Below are 26,882 nucleotides of genomic sequence, written 5' to 3'. Positions count from 1 at the left end.
TTGTTCCCTACGCAATGGAAAAAATAGATTTTCTTCGGAAAGCTGCAGCATCATCTGTAAGAAGAAAACTTCAGCAGAGTTTCATACAGCTGGCTGGACTGTGGCGAAGGCAAATGGTCGTCCTTATTAAAATCAGTGGCACTCATCCGTCACAAGTCAAAACATCCTGTGAGAAAATCCTTTCAATATCAATATCGGAATTTAATTTGGGAAAGCAGGACAATTCTACCGCCTGTAGAATTGTGTTACAGCCACAACTTTTTTTTGTGCACAGTGTCAACATCTGCCATTCGCAGCTCGATGTGAAAGCTGTAAACACGTGGGTGGAACTTTGAGAGTAAAAATCGACCACACTGGCGCTGCTGCAACACAAGGACGGATAATAAGGACTGCATGGTGGGAAAACCGTAAGACACTATATAACTGGGAAAAATAAACAAGCCTTGCCAAAAACAAAAAAGTCCGTCTGGCTTTTCTTGACATCAGGGTTTTTGAAAACATGTTTACATATTACACTACAGAAAAATAAATAAATAACTGCAGCGGAGATGACTGCGTTGAAATTTCTGGTTTTTGTAATGCTACAAGTGAAATGCAAACGTACTTTGACTCCGGACATAACATGGAAGCGGGTTTGATACATTAGTTTTGTCATTCTCAGACAACATAAAGAAGCCTTTATATAATTTTTTTTTTAACCAACAGCGAGTCTCTTTTCAAATCCTAATTATTATTTTTTTTTTTTTAAATCTCTGTCCTACATATAGATAGTAGCACTTCTGGGATCTGCTCTTCTTCAACAGTCTAAAGTTACTCTTCATTCTCTCTCTCTCTCGTAATGACATTTTATGTACAACACTGGTATACAGAACATAAATTACTACTATTCACAATTGACAGTCATGGAAAAACCCAAAATTAGACAAAGCCAACAAAAAAGAAAAACAGCCGAGACGATTTAACAGCTTAAAACAAAAATTGATGGTTGTGTTTATAACTTTCTCCGTAATGCCAACGTGTGTCGAGTGTGTAGTAAGAAGCAAAACCTTTTGTTTTTTAATATATATATATATCAAAACATCTCTCCTTTTCACTTATGTACGTATGAAGCTCAAAAAACACGATCACATGAATCCCGACATCTTGTTTACGTGTAAACAGAGCACCAGTAGTGTCTTGGTTCCATGTGTCTCCTCTGTACAAAAGTATAAATATATCCTCTCTCTCTCTCTCTCTCTCTCTCTCTCTCAATCTCTTTTTTTTGTATTTGTTCACATATCTAGGATGTAGCGGACAAAAAAAAGAAAAGACGGATTAGTTCTTAAAAATGCGCCGGCGTTGCCGTATCTGTGCTGGAGTTTGTCAGTTTTGTTCCATATTGTCACTTCCCGCCATTTACATCCCAGTTTGCTGGCATGTGTGGACGTTTTACGGTCAGGTGTTTGCTTGGTGTTGATCGTCTTTTGCATAAATAATTAAAAAAAAGAACAAAAAAGGGTGTGGGCACAGTCCGTGTTGTGTCTGTTTTTTTTTGTTTTTTTTAGCTACAGCAGATCCATCTTGGGTCTGTAATGAAGCAGGAGGGGGGATTTCTGGAAAGAAACAAACAATAAGAACAACGTGAGTCAATCACTTAGTAAAAACCTGACAATGGGGGGGGGTCAATGGACTGATCAATAATGCACTCTGGCTAATTTAATTCATCTTAGCTTCTCAGCAACTTTAAATGTGGTTCAGAACATAACTAGAAGCGCACCAGTTTTGCAGTATTTGAGGTCTGAGATATCACGAGGACTGATACTTCATCTCATGTTCTATTCCTAGAATACAACCTGCTGCCCTCAGGAAGGTGTTACAGAGTTTGCAAATGCAAGAGTTGTTGTTGTTGTCCATTCGGCTACTCCTGTTTTGTCAAGGGGTCACCACAGCGGATACAGCAGATCCGCATTGGTATTTGGCACAAGTTTTACACCGGATTCTCTTCCTGACGCAACTCCAGTGTAACCTGGAGAAACATACACAGCCGCTGGTGTTCCAAAGAGGTCTCCCATCCAAGTACTAACCAGGCCCCACACTGCTTAGCTTCTGAGATCTGACGGAATCAGGCTGACACAGAGCAAATGCAAGAGTAACCGGTATAAATTTTCTTTCATTCCTGTTTTCATTTCTTTCCTCAACAAACAGTTAAATACATCCCAGTCCTTGCCACGTCCTCCTCCCTCCTAGGGTGGAACGAGGTGGTGCAGGTGTTTTTTATTTATTTTTTTTTTTTATGGCGTTGTGTGTACAGGTTTTGCACTGTGATTTTATGGCACTTTAATTATTTGTGCTTATTTGCACTGTATTGTTGTCCTTGTTGTGTTTGTGCCCCTTACAGGTCTGTTTTTGTTGTATGTGGCAGCTTCCTGTGCTCCGTCCAAAGACAAACTTCCCAGAGAGGGACAATAAAGTTTATCTTATCTTCAGTACTAAGTCGACACCAAAATTCTGAAAACATAATACTTGTATTCCTACTATGTTGGTAGTCTCATTTGTACAGAGGATGCAGTTTTTCCACAACTGCCATTAAAGTCCTCTGTGGGTGGTGACATACAGCACAACCAAACAGTTGATGATACAAGCACCAAATTTGGTAGGAATACTTCTGAGAAGACCTTTTCTTCAAAAAAGCTGTTAGCCACGTGAATTTTTAATTTTAAGGTGGTATAATGTTGAAGTCATTGTTTCATCTGGCCAACATATGCTACTCTTACCTACTTCAGCCCGGAAGCCAATGATGATTACTGAGGTTTGGCCATCACTGTGCACAAGCAACTACTTGGACCCATAGGTAAGAATTAAGCCAACTTGACACTTGCACAAATTAGATCCCCACACTGGCACACAATCCATCGTGCCAGTGAGTGTCATTAGATGGTACGCTTGAAAAGCTTGCCTACTTCACGCAAGTGGCACGAAGTTTATGCGTGCCAGAAATTTTGAAAACTTTGAAATTTTCTTTCCAGCCTTGCAGTTTACGATAAGTTGGCACGATGAATTGCGTGCCAGTGCAGGATCAAATTTGTGCAAGTGTCAAGGTGGCTTTAGACCAGCAGTGATTAGTAATGTTCATCCAGAGGACATGACTGACTTTAAAAGCAACAATACTACCTCAACTACTAAACCCTGACACCCCAAACACTATCACACGTTCTGCAACATACACGTTCTACAGCATGCATGCACACTTATTAAAAACATGGAAAATCCAACTAAAAAGAATGAAAATATCACCTGAAATTTAATTTCAAATATCCCCTAGTCCACAGTACAATACTGAACAGGTATAGCATTGTCATAAACCAACATTGTACAATTATATGACAAAAAGCACCATTTTGAAGAAAAAAGGCAGCCATTTTGAAATTGAAGAGGCTAACTAACATTTTGCGATGACACTTCCAGGGCTCTGTAAAAATGCCTGTTTTTACAAATAAAAAAATGGAATATTTTACAAAAGCACATTTATCTCAATTATCTGTAAACACCAACACACGACATGTCACATGAACGTATTGGTTTACATAATGAATGACTGAACCAATCAGTGTTTAGCAGAGGCACATTTTACCCAGAATCCTTTGCGATCTGTCTGTGTGTGTTACAAAACCTGAGAATTAGTGCATTATTCAACATTAAAGGATATATGTTATATTTTAACTTTGTACAAATGACAGAATTGACATTAATGAAGTTATTCTATCAGTATTCACACAAAACCATAAGTCAGGATGCCTTTATTTTTCAAGACCTCCGCCTGACCGGAGCATTGTGATTGGTAGAGAGCTGGCTTTGTGACGGCTCTCAGGGTGCTTCAGTGCTGTAGCCGTGTAGTTTCCAGCAGGGGGCAGCATGTTCAAACATAGAAATGCTGACTCATTGTTTGAGTCTTTTGTTGCTTCCAAAAGCGATTGTGGTGTTAAAACTCAAATTCAGCTTGTTAGTAGTTGCAAATGTACTAGAGACAACACTGGAATTTATCGGTTATCGGTTATCTGTAACTTCCGATACATTTTTGGGTGGTTTATCGGTTTATCTTTATCAAAGATAACTTTTCAGTTATCTGATTATCTGTTATCGAAGTTAATTTTTTGGTTATCTGTGCCCACCACTGATTATACTTCATTCCTACTCCTTTCAGATGTGTGTGTGTGTGTGTGTATACATACAAGTAATTTGTTGATTATTGATTAATTTGCTGCTGTCATTCCGTCTAAAAACTTTTATGCTAGTTGATTACTTGTAATTCTGTTGTGGCATGGAGCTGCCATCAGCTCCATGCAGATGAAAACCTGTTTTTAACTGCAAGAATAGACCTTTTTTTGTTGTTTTATTTATATCTGTGTTTCTTGTGCTGGACTGCCTCAGAGCAAGGCATCAAAAGAAGCCAGTTAGTGTACCGAAAACTAATGAGTCGTCTCTACTCCCGTTATCTAGGTGGCACCGTTGCGTCAAGCTGGCTAAAGAACAGTGAGCATGGCTGTACTTCAGCACACTTAATATCTACAAGAATTAAACGTCAGCGAATCCAAAATGTGATATGACTGATTTCACATCTTCAAGCACAATACTGTTACGTTACCTTAAATCTCCATCTCGTCACGACAACAAATTTCAAAGTGTGGTCTTTTCCCAAGATTTCCTCATTGCATAAAATGTCCAGCTGTGAAAAGACAACAAAAAAAGCAAATTACTGAACAATAACTGACCAGAAAGAGTTCACACAGCAGATCAATAACCTTCAGCAGGACAATAAGATGCTGTTTTGTGTTTGTGTTCTGGCTTTCTGCTCCTGCTTTCTCATTCTCTGCTTTTGCAATGAAACTTGGTGGGGGGGGGGGGGGGGCACCTGTGCAACTCCGCCGCTTCTCGGCACGGTAGAGTAATAAAGTTCAGCACTGAGTGTGGCGTTTTCTCCTCCTGTGAAGTCAACATTGATTTTCTACTGAGCAGCACCTCACATCTGCATCTGCCAATCAATGCTGCAAACCAGAGTGGGAAAAAAACAACCAAAGAAAAAACAACCCCAGAGAAGGCTGATGACGGACACTGCCACAGCGCCCCCTGATGGTTCTGACTGGAAGATCAATCAGTTTAACAAAATGCCAAAATGCTTTTATCAGCACAGGGAGAGAACGGTGGAAAGTGTCCAGGACAGAGATTAAGAAGACGCTATAAATAATTCACAGCAAGAGCTGAAAAGCTGCGATTTTTATCTCATCGATGACGAAGAGCTTCAGCGCCAGAGGATATGTGGGGACACAAACTATAAACAAAACAGCCCAGATTTTCTGTATGATCCACAAGGTTTTTAGCTCGTTCCCATTAGGCCGTGCTCATAAGCTCTGCAAAATATATAAACGGAAGACGTTTCAGAGTGTAATTCAGTTTTATGCACAGCTTTTTTGCAGCAGGTGCATCATCGGTATAAAAGACTTGGGCTTACCAATATGATGACCTGGGTACGATTCCCAGTCACACTACCTGTCTGTGACCTCTGACACGACCTTCGGTCTGTAATATCTCAGTCTAACCAGCTGTAGCCTATAGTTGTGGATGTAAATTATGATGACTCACGTCCATCCAGAAGGAGTCAGACTCTCGTCCACTTCATGCTACAGAATCTGGATATGAGCACCAGCACTAAGAGGACTCAGGCTGCCCACAAATTGAGTTTTTAAAAAAAAAAACATGGACAGGGCTTTACTATAAATATTTTATTTGTATTACATTTAATCTCCTAATATTTGCACAAATTAATGAGCCTCTTTCTTTCAACCATATGGACCCTATCTTCATCATCTATACTGCACGCCCTGCAGCGCATAACATTGTTGCATTTGGGGTGCATCCAACTCCACTTTGCACAGCACATAATCTATGCAAAAGGTCTGTATTTAGTTCCTTAATGGGTGTGTTTGGGGTGCAACTTAAATTAAGAAACACGTACACTTGAATATGGCGCACTGCTACTTACATGGTGAGTCCACCATGTAACAGGTGACAGGAGTGAGAGGTTTTCTGGCAAGAAAATAAATATGTGCACACAAGCAGGTGCAGCAGCACGCTGGAGAATAACTAGCTTTTATAGAAGTAAACTTCTTGCCTTGTTAGCATTTCTTTAATCGTATGCTATGACAAAAGGTTGGCAGGACTCAATATAACCAGAGCTACAAGAGGGAGTATATCTGTCATTAGTGTGAGTCCGCCGTGCAGTATATACATTCTGGATGAGTTTTTTAAGTGTCTGGTTTAATTTGGATATTTCTTCCTTTATTCATTGATTCATGTGTTTGCTGACAAACACTTTCAGATTGTTGATCCAACCCCTCTGGTGGATATAAAAACAGGAGAAATGAGTTAATTCTGCAATGTTACGTGCAGTGTGCTGCTAAAAACAACAGCGTTTGGTAGACGGCAGATAGGACAACAATGGCCGGAGCTAAATTTTTCCTTAAAAAAAAAAAAAAAAAAAAGAAGCTGACTGTCAGCTGCAAGAAAATAGAAAAGCTGCGGGTGAGAAAACATGTGATAATTACTGACAGCATCCTAAAACCTAAATTGTAATATTAATGCCCACAATCATTCCTGCTAGTTTGAAGACAGTCAAGAGAAATAAGGCCTACTAGATATCAGACAGGATCCTGTTGAATAACAGTCAATGTCAGTTAGCTGGGGCACCAATCAAGTTCAAACACAGAGTTCTGGTTCATATTTAATAAGGCTCATCTCCCATTGCTGATTATTGCCTTAAAATAAGGAAATCTGGGTCCAGTTGTACACAACAGCCACCTAAAGTTGTGTCACACATGGTTATGGAAAATGGATTGCATTTATATAGCGCTTTTCTATCTGTATCAGAAACTCAACGCGCTTTACAATGATGCCTAACATTCTCACACACACACACACACACCGATGTCAAGGTGCCGCTATGCAAGGCGCTCATTACACACCGGGAGCAAACTGGGGATTAAGGGCCCTCCGGTCAGGCTGGGATTTGAACCGAGGATCCTCTGGTCTGAAGCCCAACCACTTAACCAGTAGACCATGACCTCTCCATTATGCACCAGGTTACTGCTGATTACAAGCAACACTGAATGCAGCAGCATGACATGCTCACAATGGCACTGTGTACAGTCTATGTGCTAATGCCTGTGCTTTACCTGCTGGGGTGCCAACAGGTGATGATGGAAAAAGCTGGAATGGCCTGAAGGGCCATGACGCCACAAACGGCATTTTATAAAATAGTAGTTTCTAGGAGCAAATCTTGCCGATAGCGACAAAATGGCTGCAAAAAGTGTCCATTTCGATTTTGAGTTTGTGATGTTACAGCAAAAATATCATGAACAGTGATGTGAGTGGTCCTTGAAGAAAAAACAACCTGAAACTTTTTTTTATGATGTCGTGGGTACAGCACCCAGTGGGGCGTCTGGGACCTCCCTCAGAAAAGTTTAAAATATTACATGCAATCTGGTGTAATTAATAAGCTAAATGAGAGATACTGTTTCATAAAGCCACATATTTGCATTAGACTGTTAAGCCCCCATCACACATAGCAAGAATGTGGAGGAGCCACACCTGACACGGCAAATACTGCCATAATCTGACACAGTCCAAGGAAAAGAGGCGTGGTCAGCCGCATCAGAACGCACACAGACTGCCTCATCCACACCTGTCAGATCGTATCCAAAGCGTATGCAGATGACACAGACTGCTGTCAGATGGCCATAAAAGGCACTGCAGACTGCCCGATGTCCAAATGTCTGGATGGCGAACACGGGACCGGAGCATTGTGTTCCTCCCTTTGCACAGGAAACTGTACTGGACATCAAAGAACAACCAACGTATGAACTGGACTCACGCCATATGTGTCCAAGCTGGCATCCGTGCGCTCACCCACTCCCATTCAATCACTCCTTCGCTCGTCCTCTTTTTCCCAGGCTCACTGACCTCACGTGCGTGTGTGTGCTTTGAAGTGCCGACATGAGGAAATGATCGCTCAGTGTGTGTGTGTGTTTTCATAATAAGCCGCTACGGGTGCGCATGTGCTCAGCTGTTACTGGACAACTTTTGATGTTGAATTTTACTGCCAGCTAAACTTCGCTATTTCTTTTTTTTTGTAATTTCTGGTTGGATTATCTCATGGGATTTATTTATGGTGTCGTTGTTTCCAGCATTCCACCACAGACTGTGGTCCTGGCTCCTGGCGCACTGCGCTGCGAAATGCTCCTGGAGGTGAGATTCATGTTTCATACAACACCAATTCCAGTGAAGTTGAGACGTTGTGTAAAATGTAAATAAAAACTGAATACAGTGATTTGCAAATCCTCTTCAACCTACAGTAGTGTTCAGAATAATAGTAGTGCTATGTGACTAAAAAGATTAATCCAGGTTTTGAGTATATTTCTTATTGTTACACGGGAAACAAGGTACAAGTAGATTCTCACAAATCCAACAAGACCAAGCATTCATGATATGCACACTCTTAAGGCTATGAAATTGGACTATTAGTAAAAAAAAAAAAAAGTAGAAAAGTGGGTGTTCACAATAATAGTAGTGTGGCATTCAGTCAGTGAGTTCGTCAATTTTGTGGAACAAACAGGTGTGAATCAGGTGTCCCCTATGTAAGGATGAAGCCAGCACCTGTTGAACATGCTTTTCTCTTTGAAAGCCTGAGGAAAAAGGGACGTTCAAGACATTGTTCAGAAGAACAGCGTAGTTTGATTAAAAAGTTGATTGGAGAGGGGAAAAGTTATACACAGGTGCAAAAAATTATAGGCTGTTCATCTACAATGATCTCCAATGCTTTAAAATGGACAAAAAACAGAGACGTGTGGAAGAAAATGGAAAACAACCATCAAAATGGATAGAAGAATAACCAGAATGGTAAAGGCTCACCCACTGATCAGCTCCAGGATGATCAAAGACAGTCTGGAGTTACCTGTAAGTGCTGTGACAGTTAGAAGACGCCTGTGTGAAGCTAATTTATTTGCAAGAATCCCCCGCAAAGTCCCTCTGTTAAATAAAAGACGTGCAGAAGAGGTTACAATTTGCCAAAGAACACATTAACTGGCCTAAAGAGAAATGGAGGAATATTTTGTGGACTGATGAGAGTAAAATTGTTCTTTTTGGGTCCAAGGGCCGCAGACAGCTTGTGAGACGGCCCCCAAACTCTGAATTCAAGCCACAGTTCACAGTGAAGACAGTGAAGCATGGTGGTGCAAGCATCATGATATGGGCATGTTTCTCCTACTATAGTGTTGGGCCTATATATCGCATACCAGGTATCATGGATCAGTTTGGATATGTCAAAATACTTGAAGAGGTCATGTTGCCTTATGCTGAAGAGGACATGCCCTTGAAATAGGTGTTTCAACAAGACAATGGGCCTCATGTATCAATGTTGCGCACTTGTGGCGTAAATGTACGGCGTAAACTTGAAATACACCAAAGTCGCCGTGACATGTATCAAGCAGTGCGCACCTGCCCATTTCTGGCGGATGCCTGACGTGATCTTGATAAATGCGGCGGGTGGAAATGATCGTAATTATAATAAACACGCCCATAAATATTCAGACTCCACTTCAGACACACCCTCATTTTACGACATGGAAGCCGGGAAGACGGCAATGAAAAAGAACTCCACCAATCACGACGCGTGCCAATAGAGCGTCAAAAGCGGCTGTCGTATCAATTGTTTTGTAGTATATATTCAATAAAGTGTTACAGTGGTCCCTCAATCGCTGGAGTTACGTTCTAAAAAATAGCCCGTAATACGCGAAACCGCGACGTAGTCAGCGTTATTTTTACAATTATTATAGACGTTTCAAAACTGTAAAACCCCTCACTACACAGTTTATACACTTTCTCAATCAGGCATGAACATTTACTCACTTTTCTCTCGTGTGTAAACACTCTCAAAGTTCAAACCTTAGTAGGAAAATAATACCAAACTGTTTTCAGGCCCAAACATTTGTTTGAGAAATAAAAATAGAACGTTTTCCTATAAATAATTACGATGGCATTTAGAACTAACGAATTAATTTTAACAACCAACGAACGAGGTCGGACACATAAGAAATTATTAATAGCGACTCACCAGTATTTCACAGATCGGCCTCTACGTCCTGACGCTGCGCCTTTTCCCCACTCACATCTTGCTGCAGCAGGTGTTTGTTTCCGTGTGACAAACACAGTTATGAGTAGTTGTTGGCGCTCTTTTCTCTTCTGGGCAACAAGATTCTTATAAACAGATACGCAGAACACAGAACACTGTAAAAAAAAAAAGGCATGCAAAATTGGACTAAATACTCCGCGAGACTCCGAGGCCACGACAGGTGAACGGAGTTATAGCGAGGGACCATTGTATTCTCTTTTCACATGTCAATAATTCTTGACATGTGGATATTTGCTCACTCAATTAATAAGACACGCCTAATCTGTCAGATTTCTTTATTTTTTAAATGTATTTCTGTATTTATTTTATTGTGACAACCGAATGGAGACGACAAAACCTGGTTGCAGCACGGGCGAATTAAGGGAATGACGAAACTACAGTTGTTATTATCAATTTCATAGTCTAAAACGATCACACCACATGAAGTTACGCTCAGCGCTGCTCTGGCTCCAGGCTCGAAGTCTGGAGAAAAAGGCGAGCAGTGCTTTCTTTGCAGTCAGCGCTGTGGCCACGGATCGTGCTCCATAACAATCCCGCAAAGGCGGGATTTGTATTGATTATTATGTGGTATAATCAGGAAAGTGTTACTTATGTAACATATGCATTGATTTGTATAATGGCACTGTTTATCATGTTGATCATCTTCATTTTTATGTGGATTCCAGCACTGGTTCATTTTGGTGTATAATTTACGCCACCTCTCGACCTGGTGTATATTTTCAGCGCAGCGTACGCCAACGACCACATTGATAAATGCCAAGTAGCGCAGCCGTTTTGGCGTACACCCCATATATGCTCAAATATCACCGTACGCAACGTTGATACATGAGGCCCAATGACCCCAAGCACACTAGCAAACGAGCAAAATCTTGGATTCAAACCAACAAAATGAATACCTCGCAGATGTGAAGAAATCATGAAAAACTGTGGTTATACAACTAAATACCAGTTTAGTGATTCACAGGATTGCTAAAAAAGCACTTTGAACATAATAGTTTTGAGTTTCTAGAGTCAACAGCAGATGCTACTATTATTGTGAACACCCCTTTGCTATTTCTTTTTACTAATAGCTCAATTTCAGAGCCTTAAGAGTGTGCATATCATGAATGCTTGGTCTTGCTGGATTTGTGAGAATCTACTGAATCTACTGGTACCTTGTTTCCCATGTAACAATAAGAAATATATTCAAAACCTGGATTAATCTTTTTAGTCACATAGCACTACTATTATTCTGAACACTACTGTATATTCAACTGAATACACCACAAAGAGTGGGTGGTCCTTAGGAGGTCTTTGAGAAACCTGATCATGTACAAATTCAAACTCCCCTCAGATAAAAGTATTTGGGAGATCCAGTTAAAACTGGTCGTAAATCTGATCAATATTGTTCAAGTTATTGTGGGTAGAAGTGGCTGAGGCGCAGACTGGGTGATTCTGTATCCTGCTTCTGGTCTTATGGCTGGTGGGAGCGGGGAAGCAGGGGACCTTAAGAAAATTTGTCATTCTCTTCTCATTCTGGCAGATGGCAGTTCAGAGTGTTGCCGTTACTCCAGGAGTGCACACTACACTGACTGACCTACACAGGTTATGAAACTGACTTAAAACAAGTCCCCGGTGGGTCACACTCTGCCTCGAGGAGCAAAACCAAGTGATTGCTGCCAAATATTGATTCTAAAGGGTGTGAGAATTCTGCACAAGGGCCAGTAGTACAGAAGTGAAGGACAATTTTTCCCCCTTTGTTTTAGTCGCTCATTTTATTTTAGCCGCATTTTATACTTTCACCTCAAACAGTTTCACCAGCGACAGCACAAGCGCTGGCTTACACAGACGAGTGCTGCACATGCTCCTACGCGTACCTCATTAAATGACGTTAGGTTAAGCTTTTTGGCGATGAACTTCTTGAGGTGGAGAACTGTAGCTTGTGCCGAACAGCGAATCCACTTCCTCTTCAGACCTCGTAGTTTACTGCTGTTGCACTCCAAGCAGATGCTGACCTGTCGGACAACACACAAACATAACACAAGCTGAGCACTGTTTCTGAGTGAAACCATCACACTGTCCGGTTAAAATACGACAGTCTGCCATTTGTGGTGCACAAACTGGACAGCTTTTATTGCAGCTGTCACATACTTGATAAATAAGAGCCTGTAGCACAGACCGCCAACTTCATTAAAGTGCTATTATCTTACTTAATAACTCTGCCTCAATGTGGTTAACGGGTTATGATTTATTCGATTGTGTCTGGAAATCATTTCTTAAATGCCCACAAGTAATTAGATAACTGGCAACTGTGTTGATTCACAGCCACCTGGTTGTTTTCTCAAAAAACAAAACAAAACAAAAAAAAACTCAAAATATTCTCTACAAAAAAAGGGCCCTGCAGAAAACGTTTAGGGACCACTGGGGTTAATGAATGAGTCCATCCCCTCCAGTCTGTCAACACCATAACTCAAAAAATAAATAAATGCTGCCATCTTCCAACTCGCCAAATTTAAAAGGGTATATAATGAGGTTAAACTGATTAGATGCTGGTCAACTTTGATGCACCAAATCATTGTTTACTTATGCCATATATTATAGCTCTACCTGCCATCTGCTGTATTATTAATGGACATTAGAAGCAGGTGTTTTTGAACTTGTACGCAACTTTGTCTGCCACCTGCTGGACATGTCTGGGATTGTTGCAATGAACAATCTTCTCAGGCATGATGGAAATTAGTGGTTGAAGTTACATGTAGCTTGTAACAAATGTGTTTGTCCAGATTTTCCACTTCCGAAGCTTAGATATGGTGGTCACCGTTGACTTGTTCTCATCTGTTTGTTTTGCCTCTCTGTGTTTGTTGTAGCTAATGTGACCAAGGGGTGATGGGGTCCCAGCCATGCTTGATGATAAACAATGCTGTCAGAGTTCCCTCTGCAGGCTAAACTATGCAATTAGAACATTTCCAGCAGCCAAAGTGTTCTTCTGCATTGTTTATCCTGTAAAATAAGTTTTCATATTGAAAAAAAATGCAGATAGATATGTACAGTAGTGTTCAGAATAATAGTAGTGCTATGTGACTAAAAAGATTAATCCAGGTTTTGAGTATATTTCTTATTGTTACATGGGAAACAAGGTACCCGTAGATTCAGTAGATTCTCACAAATCCAACAAGACCAAGCATCCATGATATGCACACTCTTAAGGTTATGACATTGGGCTATTAGTAAAAAAAAAAAGTAGAAAAGGGGGTGTTCACAATAATAGTAGTGTGGCATTCAGTCAGTGAGTTTGTCAATTTTGTGGAACAAACAGGTGTGAATCAGGTGTCCCCTATTTAAGGATGAACCCAGCACCTGTTGAACATGCTTTCCTCTTTGAAAGCCTGAGGAAAATGGGACGTTCAAGATATTGTTCAGAAGAATAGCGTAGTTTGATTAAAAAGTTGATTGGAGAGGGGAAAACTTATACGCAGGTGCAAAAAATTATAGGCTGTTCATCTACAATAATCTCCAATGCTTTAAAATGGACAAAAAAACCAGAGGCGCGTGGAAGAAAATGGAAAACAACCATCAAAATGGATAGAAGAATAACCAGAATGGCAAAGGCTCACCCATTGATCAGCTCCAGGATGATCAAAGACAGTCTGGAGTTACCTGTAAGTGCTGTGACAGTTAGAAGACGCCTGTGTGAAGCTAATTTATTTGCAAGAATCTCCCGCAAAGTCCCTCTGTTAAATAAAAGACGTGCAGAAGAGGTTACAATTTGCCAAAGAACACAACTGGCCTAAAGAGAAATGGAGGAATATTTTGTGGACTGATGAGAGTAAAGTTGTTCTTTTTGGGTCCAAGGGCCGCAGACAATTTGTGAGACGACTCCCAAACTCTGAATTCAAGCCACAGTTCACAGTGAAGACAGGTTCAAGCATCATGATATGGGCATGTTTCTCCTACTATGGTGTTGGGCCTATATATCACATACCAGGTATCATGGATCAGTTTGGATATGTCAAAATACTTGAAGAGGTCATGTTGCCTTATGCTGAAGAGGACATGCCCTTGAAATGGGTGTTTCAACAAGACAATGACCCCAAGCACACTGGTAAACGGGCAAAATCTTGGTTCCAAACCAACAAAATTAATGCCTCGCAGATGTGAAGAAATCATGAAAAACTGTGGTTATACAACTAAATACTAGTTTAGTGATTCACAGGATTGCTAAAAAAGCAGTTTGAACATAATAGTTTTGAATTTGTAGCGTCAACTGCAGATGCTGCTATTACTGTGAACACCCCCTTTTCTACTTTTTTTTACTAATAGCCCAATTTCATAGCCTTAAGAGTGTGCATATCATGAAGGCTTGGTCTTGTTGGATTTGTGAGAATCTACTGAATCTACTGGTACCTTGTTTCCCATGTAACAATAAGAAATATACTCAAAACCTGGATTAATTTTTTTAAATCACATAGCACTACTATTATTCTGAACACTACTGTACATCAAAGGCTTATATTATCGTATTACATCAGTCAGATTCTACTGAATTGTGATTAAAGGCTGTCATGATTTGTGGTTGCGTGGCACAGAAGGTGAGTGGAAACAAATGCAAACTCTCATTATCTCATAGACAGTCCAGTACACAGAAAGGCAGGCCGCGTAGCAAAGGTACAGATGAGGGCAAGGCAAAAATACGTGGTCAGGAACAGGCTGAGGTTGAAGGCACAGTGAGACACAATATCAGAGTCAGAGGCCGAGGCAAAATCTGGAAAAACAGAACGAGGTTAAAAAACACTGAGGTAATTGAGACAAGATCAGGGCTGGAACGAAGATACAAAGATCAACGAGCTGGCACCGCAGTGAGGGAAGTGAGCGCTAAATAACAGGTGATGTAACAAGGTGCACGTGTGATCGAGGGTTCTGGAAGGAGGTGTGGTCTGGTGAACCAAAGAGACAGGATGAGAAGTGAGAGCGAGAGTGTGTGTGTGAGTGAAAACAAAGCAGATCAAAAGCAAAAGGAGTCAGTGAATGAAAACCAATGGGGAAAGTATAACGTGCCCACAGACCAACAAAAGGAAACGTGAATGAAATAAAGGGCAAACTAGAAAACAGAGTGACAGACCTAAAAATAGCACAAGAATAATAAGACTAAAAACACAACTTGAACCAAATCTGAATCTGACATCAGAGAAAATAAAGAAAGAACAGAAACAAAACCAGAACCTACAGTAAAACAATGGAATGACTAGAACAAATGATCACAGAAAACAAAACCAAAAACAAAAAGAATACAACAAGATAATAAAACGCCAAAGATACATAATAAACGCAACCACAGAAAACATAATACAAAATGATCAAAAAGGAAACCAAAAGGATGAAATCCAGGGAGGCAGATGACAATAGGGTACAAACCCATAACCTCACCCCGAGCCCGGACCCACCCTGACAAAGGCTTGATTGGGCCAATAAAGATTTTCAGATTTCAAAGTAGGTTTTAGGAATGGCTGCTTTTAAAAGTGCAACTATCACTGGAGCTGGATTTCCATAACATCCGGTCAAAAACAAACGAGGCTAACTGCACACTGCATTATCAGAATCAGATACGTCTGTTCATTATGATGTAACAAATAATGCTGCACACGTGTGTCAACCTGGTGCAGAGTCTCTCTTCAGTGTGCAAAGCGCATGTTGCAGAACTACTGCTGTCTGTTCTGAATGGATCCTTGCATGTGTCTGTGTGTCACAGTTGCTGGTCTGTGCACTTGTTTTTTTTTTCTCCGGTGACACGGTGGGTGGTTTTGGCAGTGGCTGGTAACAGGAGTCAGAATGCATTACCGCTGCCGAGCTTCTGTCTTCCCGTATAAAAAAACTGCAGTGAAGGACGGCTGCTTTGCACGTCTTCATTCTTTGATATTCCCTCCGTCGTCTCTTCTGAAACAGGCAGAGCTAACATCGCCCTAGTTTCTGATTAAACTAAGAAATCATCTCTATTTTCAAATAAATATTGCCACTGCTTTGGTGCCACCCCCGCGTCCCCAGGCTCTCTGTAATCAAAGAGCAACAGTGTTGTATATCTGCTCTCCAGTGGCGACAGCAGAGACCAAGGCTCATAATGTGAAATAAAAGCCTCTGCGGTGAACTGGCGTCCACAGCGGCTCGGCTGCAGTCTGAACAGCCATTTTTATTATATTATAGTACATTAGTGACGTCATCATGGTGCAGCAGCGACCTGGTGCAGCAGTGCGTGTTCGTGACTGATGCAACACTGTGGCATATCAAGAAAACACAGCTTGTGTGTGTGTGTTTTTTTTTTTTTTTTTCTTGGAGTAACTCAAATACAGCTCCGTTATTTTATGGGCTCATTATTCAATCATGAAGTTTGATGCAACCATTTCACTTATTAGCGTGAGTGTGGCTACATCAGAGCTGGGAAAATTGTGTTCTTCCCGTTCTCACTCGTCCCCAGATAGCTGCAATGTATCAAGTTGTCCATTCTCACCTGAGGAAATTGAGCTCTTTATTACCAAATTATCAGCTGCAGATATTCTTCAGAATAGTTTTTTTTATTGAGATTAAAAAAAACCCTGTCCACGATCATCTTGCCAAAACAAAGTTTTGCAAGATATGTTACTCAGTATGTTTGTTTGTTTGCAATCATTGCATTTTTCACATTTAACTCACTCTGCAGCACACAGTTTCCATCACAGACTCTTGCAAGAACACATGTAGCAGCACTTGCATGATACCTTTCAGCACACAAAAGGCTCAAGGTCAAAGGTCAGGACTGGCAAACACTAAATTCAACATAACAACTTTCCTAGTCTCAACTTTTTGAAATTTTGCCTCCAAATTTGGCATGAATATAGTGACTGGCCTTGCCCATAAGCCATTACCTGTGATAAGTGATTGACCTTGACCTTCAATGTTTCGCTTGAGGTCAAAGGTAACCTAAATTAGGACAAATTTCAGATTTCAGTACAACATGCTGTGTAATACGCCCAATCAAAGGGCTTGATGGGAGGATCCAGAATATATCAAACATTTTAAGTTATGACATCATTTGATGACATCATCAAGAAAAACGTACAAAATTTAGTTTTTTTTTTTTTAAGGGTGTGACAAAGCATGTAAATCATCATTGCAGACTCTTGTAAAATCACATGTAGCAGTCCTAAGCAAATACCTTTCGGCACACAAAAGTCAAGGTCAAAAGAAGGTCAAACGCTAAAATCACAAAAAAAAAAACTTTGTTGGTATGCTTTTTTTGCTCCAAATTTGTCATGAATATAGTATATTCCCTTGCCCGTCAGTCCTTCTTCATGTTGGTCGTTTCTCGTGGTAGTCTCTTTTGTTCACCTTTTAGCAAGATACCGGTCACTCTCAAGGTAACAGTTTTCTTTTTTGCCTCTGCCATAGTGTCTGATTTTTAGGGCCCGAGTAGGAGAAAGACCTACGAGGACCCTATTGTAATTGCGCTGTTTATTATTATTTATTATTATTATTATTATCACTTTTGAAATCGAAATTTCGGCCTCTTCCCATGCTCAAAAACTCACCAAACTTTGCAAGGTCGTCCAGCTGGATCCAATATTCAATATTTTGGGGGACGCGCACAAGGTCACAGCGAAATCGCGAAATAGCGCCCCCTAATTTGGTCAACATCATCATGACCCAATGGTGATCAAAAGTTATCAAAAGAATGTAATTAGGTCAAAAGACGTGGCTGCTAGGGTTAGTCAAACTTTTGCGAGCTTTTCGGAGCACGCCGTGTCACTTCGAATGGCTGTCATGCCCACATACTTCATCGTAGATCCTTCAAACTTGCTGGACATGCTGAGGGCTCTGCCCTGACCGTCTGCATATATTAACTTCCCACCTCCGCCATAGCACCCCCCGGTGGTAATTTTTACTTTAACAGGTCCTGATGTCACATAGTTAACCCCATCAACCTCATTCCACTTCTAAAACATGCAGAACAAGTTGGTGAACGTAGGAGATGATCGCCTTGAAGTTACGAGTAACGGCGTCCGTGTAGCGGCGTACCAAATATCGCCCCTTCGCCATGAAATTACGTTCCTTTTGACGGCTTTAATTTTGTCATATCATCATGAAAATTGATACACAGGTCAAGCACGACAACCTCTTACAATTCATAGGGGCGTCGTCCATGGGCAGGGCAAAATGCCTCAATAGCGCCCCCTTGAAACTTTCAAAAACCCCTCCCCATAGGGGTTTTTTGGAGTAGGAAGATGAAAATTGGTACACATGTGTGACTTGCACAGACGTACAAAAAAGTCTATTGCACCATGGGTCTACTCCAAACATGGAGTTGGCCATTTTTTATTTTCTTCTCATTTTGGCGTGATTTCCACACGTTGTATTTGAACGAACTCCTCCTCTGGATTTTGTCCAATGCATTTCAAATTTCTTTCACAGCATCCAGAGATGATACTGATCAAAAGTTATCGAAAGCTTTTCTCTATGTCGAAGGGTGTGGCGCTATGGCACTGCCATTTTGACCCTTCGCCATGGAACATTACATTTAAACAGGTACTGATGTCACATAGTTAACCCCATCAACTTCATTCCACTTCTAAAACATGCAGAATGAGTTGGTGAACGTAGGCGATGAACGCCGTGAAGTTACGAGTAACGGCGTCCATGTGGCGGCGTGCCGAATATCGACCATTTGCCATGAAATTACGTTCTTCCTTTTGACAGCTTTAATTTTGTAATATCATCATGAAAATTGATACACAGGTCAAGCATGACAACCTCTTACAATTCATAGAGGCATCACCCACGTGCAGGGCAAAATGCCTCAATAGCGCCCCCTTGCAACTTTCAAAAACCCTCCCCATAGGGGTTTTTTGAAGTAGGGAGATGAAAATTGGTACACATGTGTGACTTGCATAGTACAAAAAAGTCTCTTGCACCATGGGTCTACTCCAAACAGGAAGTCGGCCATTTTGAATTTTCTTCTCATTTTGGCATGATTTCCACACGTTGTATTTGAACAAACTCCTCCTAGGGATTTTGTCCAATGCACTTAAAATTTCTTTCAGAGCATCCAGAGATGATACTGATCAAAAGTTATCGAAAGCTTTTCTCTATGATGAAGGGTGTGGCCGCTATGGCGGCGCCATTTTGGCCCTTCGCCATGGAACATCAAGTCATGATAACTCCTTCATGCTTTGCCTGATTGACTTGAAACTTCACATGTGTAATGACAGTTGGCCCCTGAACACACCTTGCCCTTCTATTTGTACACTGAGCGCCCCCTAGTGGATGAACAATCAACATGTCATAACTCCTTCATGCATTGTGTGATTTGCTTGAAATTTAAACTCTGTGATCAGTGGTTGCCCTTGTATGCACCTGCCCACATCTGGTCACAAGGGGACGCGCTGGCCTGGGTAGGCGGTCGCATGGAACGAGGGTCTGTATATGACTGCTGCCAGTCCTAGTTATTTAGTATTTTTTGTTTTTATGGACACAGGTCACATCTCAGACTTCAGCAGAAAAGTTGTAGCTGCACTCCAAAGATCAAAAGTGCTTTGAGGAATTTATCCATTTTTCCACATGGAACTGGTTGCATTTGCAGAAGACAAAGGTGACTGAGTGTCTCAATGTGAGTTTTGTTCAGGAAGGATTTTGTTTTTTAAACTGGTAGCTGTCACCTTGTGGCCAACAGACCTTGGATTTGAAAATAAAGGAAACTGACAAGTACATTTTCATGCTACATTTTCTGGAATACGAGCTGCACTGGAGTACACAGTGCCTTGCCTTCAGCTTTGACACACTAATTCGTTTATGCCATTTCAAACACAAAAAGTAATTCTGGCTTCTCTATATTAAAATATTATTATATCTATTACATGAAAAAAATCAGAGCTAAGATGAAGGATTACATAAGTAATGGCACCCTTTAGTACAGTGCATACTGAAAGTATTCACAGCGCTCCACTTTTTCCACATTTTGTTACATTACAGCTTTATTCCAAAATGAAGTAAATTCACTCAAAATTCTACTCACTACACCCCATAATGACAACATGAACATTTTTTTTTTTTGTAAATTTATTAAATATAAAAAAAAAAACTAAAATCACGTATACCTAAGTATTCACACCCTTTGCTCAATACTTTGTTGATGCACCTTTGGCAGCAATTACAGCCTCAAGTCTTCTTGAATATGATGCCACAAGCTTGGCGCACCTATCTTTGGACAGTTTTGCCCATTCCTCTTTGCAGCACCTCTCAAGCTCCATCAGGTTGGATGGGGAGCATCGGTGCACAGCCATTTTCATATCCCGGATCCAGGTCTGGGCTCTGGCTGGGCGACTCAAGAACCTTCACAGAGTTGTCCTAAAGCCACTCCTTTGATATCTTGGCTGTGTGTTTAGGGTCACTGTCCTGCTGAAAGATGAACAGTCGCCACAGTCTGAGGTCAAGAGCACTCTGGAGCAAGTTTTCATCCAGGATGTCTCTGTGCATTGCTGCATTCATCTTTCCCTCAATCCTAACTAGTCTCCCAGCTCCTGTTGCTGAAAAACATCCCCACAGTGTGACGCTGCCACCACCATGCTTCACTGTAGGAATGGTGCCTGGTTACCTCTAAACATGACGTCTGGCATTCACACCAAAGTGTTCAATCTTTGTCTCATCAGACCAGAAAATTTTGTTTTTCATGGTCTGAGAGTCCTTCAGGTGCCTTTTGGCAAACTCCAGACAGGCTTCCATGTGCCTTTTACTAAGGAGTGGCTTCCGTCTGGTCACTCTAGCATACAGGCCTGATTGGTGGATTGCTGCAAAGATGGTTGTCCTTCCGGAAAGTTCTCCTCTCTCCACAGAGGAATGCTGGAGCTCTGACAGAATGACAATTGGGTTCTTGGTCACCTCCCTGACTAAGGCCCTTCTCCCCTGATCACTCAGTTTAGACAGGAAGCCAGCTCTAGGAAGAGTCCTGGTGGATCCGGACATCTTCCATTTATGGATGATGGAGGCCGCTGTGCTCATTGGGACTTTTAAAGCAGCAGAAATGTTTCTGTACCCTTCCCCAGATTTGTGCCTCGAGACAATCCTGTCTGAGGTCTGCAGACAATTCCTTTGACTTCATACTTGGTTTGTGCTCCGACATACACTGTCAATTGTGGGGCCTTATATGTAGACAGGTGTGTGTCTTCCAAATCATGTCCAATCAACTGAATTTACCCCACATGGACTCCAATTAAGATGTAGAAACATCTCAGTGATGATCAGTGAGAACAGGAGGCACCTGAGCTCAATTTTGAGATACATGGCAAAGGCTTAAAATACTTATGTACATTTTCTGCACATATTTTTTTAAAATAAATTTGCAAAAATCTCAGACTTTTATCACATTGTCATTATGAGGTACTGTGTGTAGAAGTTTGAGAAAAAAAAAAAAGAATTTCATCCATTTTGGAATAAGACATAAAAACATTAAAAAAAATGTGGAAAAAGTGAAGCGCTGTGAAAACTTTCTGGATGCACTGTAAAACAAAAGTAAATCATCGTTTTTACAGCAAATTTACTTCAAACAAGTCAGGGGACGGATACATGTCCATTTCCAAGTCACTGAACATGTCTTGGATGATACATCAATTATTAAGAAATACAGACAGTATGGTAATCTATCTTAAATCTGTGTGGAGTAGATAGTTCTCAAAAACTGAGCGACTGTGCAACAAGGAGACTACTGAGGGAAGCCACCAATACGTCATAACGACAAATATGATCAAATCTGGATACGAATTCAGAGAGAGCAGCATTCACACATGCACACTCAGCTACACAACTACCCTTGATTTTGTCATTGTGCACACTTCTGCTCGTTCCCCTCCCTCATCTGACAAGCGTGTTTTCAGCTCTCACAGAAGCATTCTGCAGCACAGCTGAATATCCAAAGGGTAAGATCTACACCGTCAGCAGGGCAGCCTGCCTTCCTAAACATTTCAGTAACGAGGTGCCTCATTGCACAGGGACATATTTTAAAAATGTGCCTACAAACAGAACGCAACTCCTGTACAACATTATGGTGCAGAGATCAAATAAATTAGACATTTCAGATCAAAAAGGCATCTGTTAGCATGCACGCCACTGTAATTCCTGTTCTTTTATAGAAGTGTGTTTGTGTGTGTGCGTACACTGGAAAAAGTTTGCATGCAGGATGTTACTTTAAAAAAAACAAAAAACTAAATTTACTACAAATGCAAATGAAGCAACATGTTGCCAGCATGCTGGCACTGGCAATGGATCTCCACAGATTAATAACTTATGTTGCCGGCAGCATGGTGGATTAGTGGTTAGCACTGTTGCCTCACAGCAAGAAGGCCATGGGATCAATTCCCACCTGTGGCCTTTCTGTATGGAGTTTGCATGTTCTCCCTGGTTTCCTCCCACATCCAAAGACATGCAGGTTAGGTGGATTGAAAACTTTATAATTGTCCAGGTCTCCCTTGCAAAAGAGATCTCAATGGGACTAACCTGGTTAAATTTAAAAATTTATGTTAACTGATTTTGTTTTTGCTTTTATTTTTTCCTTTTTCCTCATTACCTTCTGCAAAATCTTTAATTGCTAAGTGAAGTACACAGTCATCATTGCCGGCTCGTCCACACCAAAAGCCTTTTCTGTCATTAGTACCTTTGTGTATTAACAAGTCAATGAAACAAGACTTGGTGGCAACTGTGCCCTTTGGAGCAACTTGAAAATTGTTTGTACTTTAAATAATAATAATAATAATAATAATTTTAAAAAAGCTAAATTTTCAGTGCAAGAAGTATTTTTCTTTGTGTGGTGTTCAGAGCTAATCCATCACTGCCAGAAGAGCAAGAAGCCTCAACTTTTATCTACAATAAATTACAGACAACTGAAGCATAATGTTGCCATCACACTAGAATTTGGTATTTACAACACATGAATGCATGGTATTTATAGTGATTTTATCTCCACCATTATTAGAATCTTTGGCCCCTGTTGTACACTCAGCACAAAGCATTGCAAAGCCTCACTGCAGGTGTCCACCCAATATGGGTGCAGAGCATAAAAATTTGACTACAACACTGCTGATGCACATGTTGGCCTAAAAAAAGGTGCAGTCTAGCACAGAGGCAGGACGAGTTACCAATTATCACCAGATAGAATTTGTAGCTTAGAACAGAAAAAACAGGTTCAAACTCCAACGCTGTACAAATAGCACAACAATGACACGTGCCTTAAGCTCCTCCACAACACACATACACTTTGCCTGCACCTATCACCAGAAAATGCAAATACACGGTCACTGGTCTGTTGCTTCATCAAACCTCTTCATCTTTTTTTTTCTCTGTATTAATAACATAATTCTGGTAAGTTTGAGGGTCTCAGGGTGTAAATGAATTCATGATGCACAGTTCTCATGACTGTGAGTTCTGGATGCTAACTAGTGATCTAAAATGATTACAGGATGTTTTTGGGACTAGATCTGTTTGGACAATCCTTGAGTGCCACTGAAATGGCTTTGCGTCAAATTCGACGTATAAATTGCAATCTCTGGGAATATAAACTGCCACAGTCATGAATTGCATTTCTTTGAGCATGAGCCACCATTCAAATGCCTCAGTTGAGGACTCCAGCAACAGGAAAAAGCCAAGACGATGCCAAAGTATCAAATGGCAATGGCAGATGGCTACTTTCTGGGTGTGGGGAAGGACGGATAGTTTGCCTTGTGGCAGTTGTTACATAGTGTGGTGGATCCAGCATGGTTCCAGACTTGGCATGTGAAAATGTATATCTACCTGCTCATCACTACGATGATAGTCATTATCCTCTTCTGGTTTCTCCTCTCCTGCCTCCTTATTCGCCGTATCCTCTGATTTTGCATCACCTGTGTAGAATATGGAGGCAGACAGTATATTTAGTATCTTTACCTTTGGCAAAATCACATTTGCTGTTGCCAGAGGAACAGTTATAACGATTCTCAAAGCAAAGGCTCATCACAAATATTTCAGTGTTAACCTCATGAACACAAAGTATCTCAGTTTCACTCTGTATACTTTAGTTTTGATTGCAATCAAAGCAGTGAGTGAGCAGCTCTTGTCCAGTTATTTCACTAAATGTATTAACTTGAGTGAAGACGCTTGAGTCTCTAATTGACATCCTAGTGGACGTCTTGAAAACAAGTTGCCTCGGATCCTGGATGCCCGGATCATAAACGCTTGTTTCTCTGCAGTAATTAAAGAGCCTGCTGAACTGCAAAACACCTCCTGCAGAAGTCCATCTCTACGGAGGTTACATGCTTTCAAAGCATCCCTTCTATGACTACGTGTTTCTCATACAGTGAGATTTCTACTCCAGAAATTCTTTCCAACTCATTCCCCATGACTGATCAACCTACACGAGAGCAAGCGTCAACTCAATATTGTGCCAGTTTGTCTCATTTTTATTAGTTGTACCGCTCTCGGAGAAAAAACAGGCAGAAGTGGGATGTTCTTAGATAAAAGAAGTCCTCTCCAGAACGCAAACATGGAGGTAAAATAAAAAGTAGTGTGAGCACCATTACATACAGTTTCATAATGTACTAATTAAACCACAGAACACCTCAAGCCAACTATGTTAAGACTTCATGTGAACAGCACTGTACCCATCAAGAATTGTACTTTAGGGAAACAAATTCTTCTGAAGTATAAGTGTTAATCCTGATTTTATCGGTTTAGTATTTGCATGTTTAATAAAGAATTTGACTGTTCTGCAAGAGCTCATTATTGATTTCATGCGCAACAGTTGACTTTTCATGGTATTACGACAAAAAAATCTAATATGACTGAATAGAGGCTCCACAATACACGATGTATTGCTCCACCTCTTATATGCACACAATAAATGGTAGATTCCCAGAAAGTGTAACTGTGAATAATTCCAGACAGTGTGACACAGGAAGGTCCGACTTTGCTGTAGTAGATCTCGATTAAATCCTTAACTGCTTGCATTTATATTGTCCAAATTTACTTTCAAATCACTTCTGAATATCTCTAACTCTGGATCAATATGCAGGCCTGGTGTGTCAGATAGAGTACCATTCAGAATTAGGGATTTTTCTTTTATGAGCAACCTACCCACTGGAGTTTACCGTGTCTGTGATTCTCCTTGATGAAGAATAAGACCCTGACTTTCAATGACTTCCTGGAAGTGTGTCTGTCTGTGGCAACATTCACATCTTTGGCTGCTTGGTTTTTGAGATCAAGAGAGGCCTGAATTCATGAACGTCACTGCACAGAGGAGTTTGGTGATGCCATTATCTTTGCAGAAGAATGAAGGGCCATGTTTCCTGGTCCTTCCTGTCTTATTGTATGGTTGTAAGACCAGGAAGTCAACTACTGCCATAAGGCAACAACTCTTTGGTAATAAGTCTTTTTGGTGCATGCTTGGGTACCATTGGAATGACTGTGCTGAACTAATGGCGCCTTAGGGACACTCAGGTGAGGCCAAGGTGATGCCCGTGTATCACCCGTCTGCACTAGATGGATGGTTAGTTTTTGAGAGGGGGGGTGTAAACCGGTTGTGTGCTAGGGTGGTTGTTATCCAGTGCACCCATAACAATCCCACAACAAGATGGATGCAGCAATGTGTGGCACCACACCTCCTCACTTAACAATAAATATTCAGACATTGATAAAGTTGTTTTTGCTGTCTATTGGAGAGGAAAACAAATGATGAAGGCAAGCTGAGAAGGCAGAGTTTTTCAAATACTCGGGGTTATCTGAAGGTGAGTCGCACAACAGAACAACAAGCCCCTCCTGATAAGCAGCCAGTGAGGAAAACTCTGGAGACAATCACTGCAGCAAGGCTCAGGCCTTTCCTGGTAATTCTCTGCAGAAAGCCTGACAGGAAAAATGGTCCAATCCAATTCTACCTCCAATCTGAGCAGCTGCAAACTCACTGCCCACACATCACATCAAAGCAATACATACATGTGCCTAATGTTTTCACAGCAGTGCAATTTCGACTTTGACAACCAAATGTCATATCTTTTTAAAAAATCCATAGAACTACTGCTACAATATCTCAGTTACCACCGCAGTACAGATGCATGCTGATGGTGTCGGTACTGGCTGTACATCTGGAATCGCAAAATTAAATGGTCGTGCCCCACCACCCTGTCCCACCACCTTAGTTCGAGCTCTTGGGGCTAAACGGAACCCAAGCTGCCCTCTGTGGTTAGCAATGTGCCAGAAATAGCTTCATTTTGCTTGTAAGACTGCAGAGATTGTTTAAATTTCAAAGGGATTTTTGGTAAATGAAGCTTCAATTAAGTGCAATGTGGTTCTGCTTGGCTGGCGGAGGAAAAGCATTCCCACCGTCGCTTGCAGTTAGTGTCGTGCGGTCTTCAGTTTACCCGGGTGTTAATTTTGGTTTGGCATTCCTCAACAGGAACTAATGAGGAGCATCTATTTTATCGGAGGCCAGAGGAAAAGTAAACTCCAGACGCTGCTAGTGTGGTTTACAGGGGAAAAAGTTTGAATCTGAGGTTAGAAAGTGTGATGTGGAGTCACAGATTTATAAGTGGGGTTTGCAGATGTGACATATTTAGGAGAGCAGGCAACAAATAAATTAATCATTTTACTCATTACTATATGTATCCGGCGCCGACAGCTAACAGGTACTGTACATTTTGCTCAGTAT

The 26,882-nt window shown here is 41.0% G+C and overlaps 1 protein-coding gene and 1 long non-coding RNA gene across 2 annotated transcripts in view; one reads left to right on the top strand and one right to left on the bottom strand.

Moving 5' to 3' along the window:
- The first annotated feature begins 142 nt into the window (after positions 1-142).
- On the top strand, positions 143-25,621 carry LOC117520870. The gene is made up of 3 exons (XR_004563792.1): positions 143-266; positions 23,003-23,013; positions 25,609-25,621. It is a non-coding gene; the product is annotated as an uncharacterized LOC117520870 (long non-coding RNA).
- Positions 185-26,882, bottom strand: part of LOC117520869 (polycomb group RING finger protein 3) — a 115,047-nt gene continuing 88,349 nt past the window's right edge. The window contains exons 7-10 of the mRNA XM_034182201.1: positions 23,999-24,087; positions 12,076-12,213; positions 4,622-4,702; positions 185-1,592 (exon numbers count right to left, since the gene is read on the bottom strand). Of these exons, the coding sequence (XP_034038092.1) occupies positions 1,545-1,592; positions 4,622-4,702; positions 12,076-12,213; positions 23,999-24,087 (356 nt within the window). The 3' untranslated portion in view covers positions 185-1,544. The remainder of the gene's footprint in view (positions 1,593-4,621; positions 4,703-12,075; positions 12,214-23,998; positions 24,088-26,882) is intronic.

This window comes from Thalassophryne amazonica, chromosome 11, assembly GCF_902500255.1.
Source record: "Thalassophryne amazonica chromosome 11, fThaAma1.1, whole genome shotgun sequence".
Taxonomy (NCBI): Eukaryota; Metazoa; Chordata; class Actinopteri; order Batrachoidiformes; family Batrachoididae; genus Thalassophryne; species Thalassophryne amazonica.
Note: the sequence above shows the minus strand (reverse complement) of the source record. Positions and strands in the feature narration are given on the sequence as shown.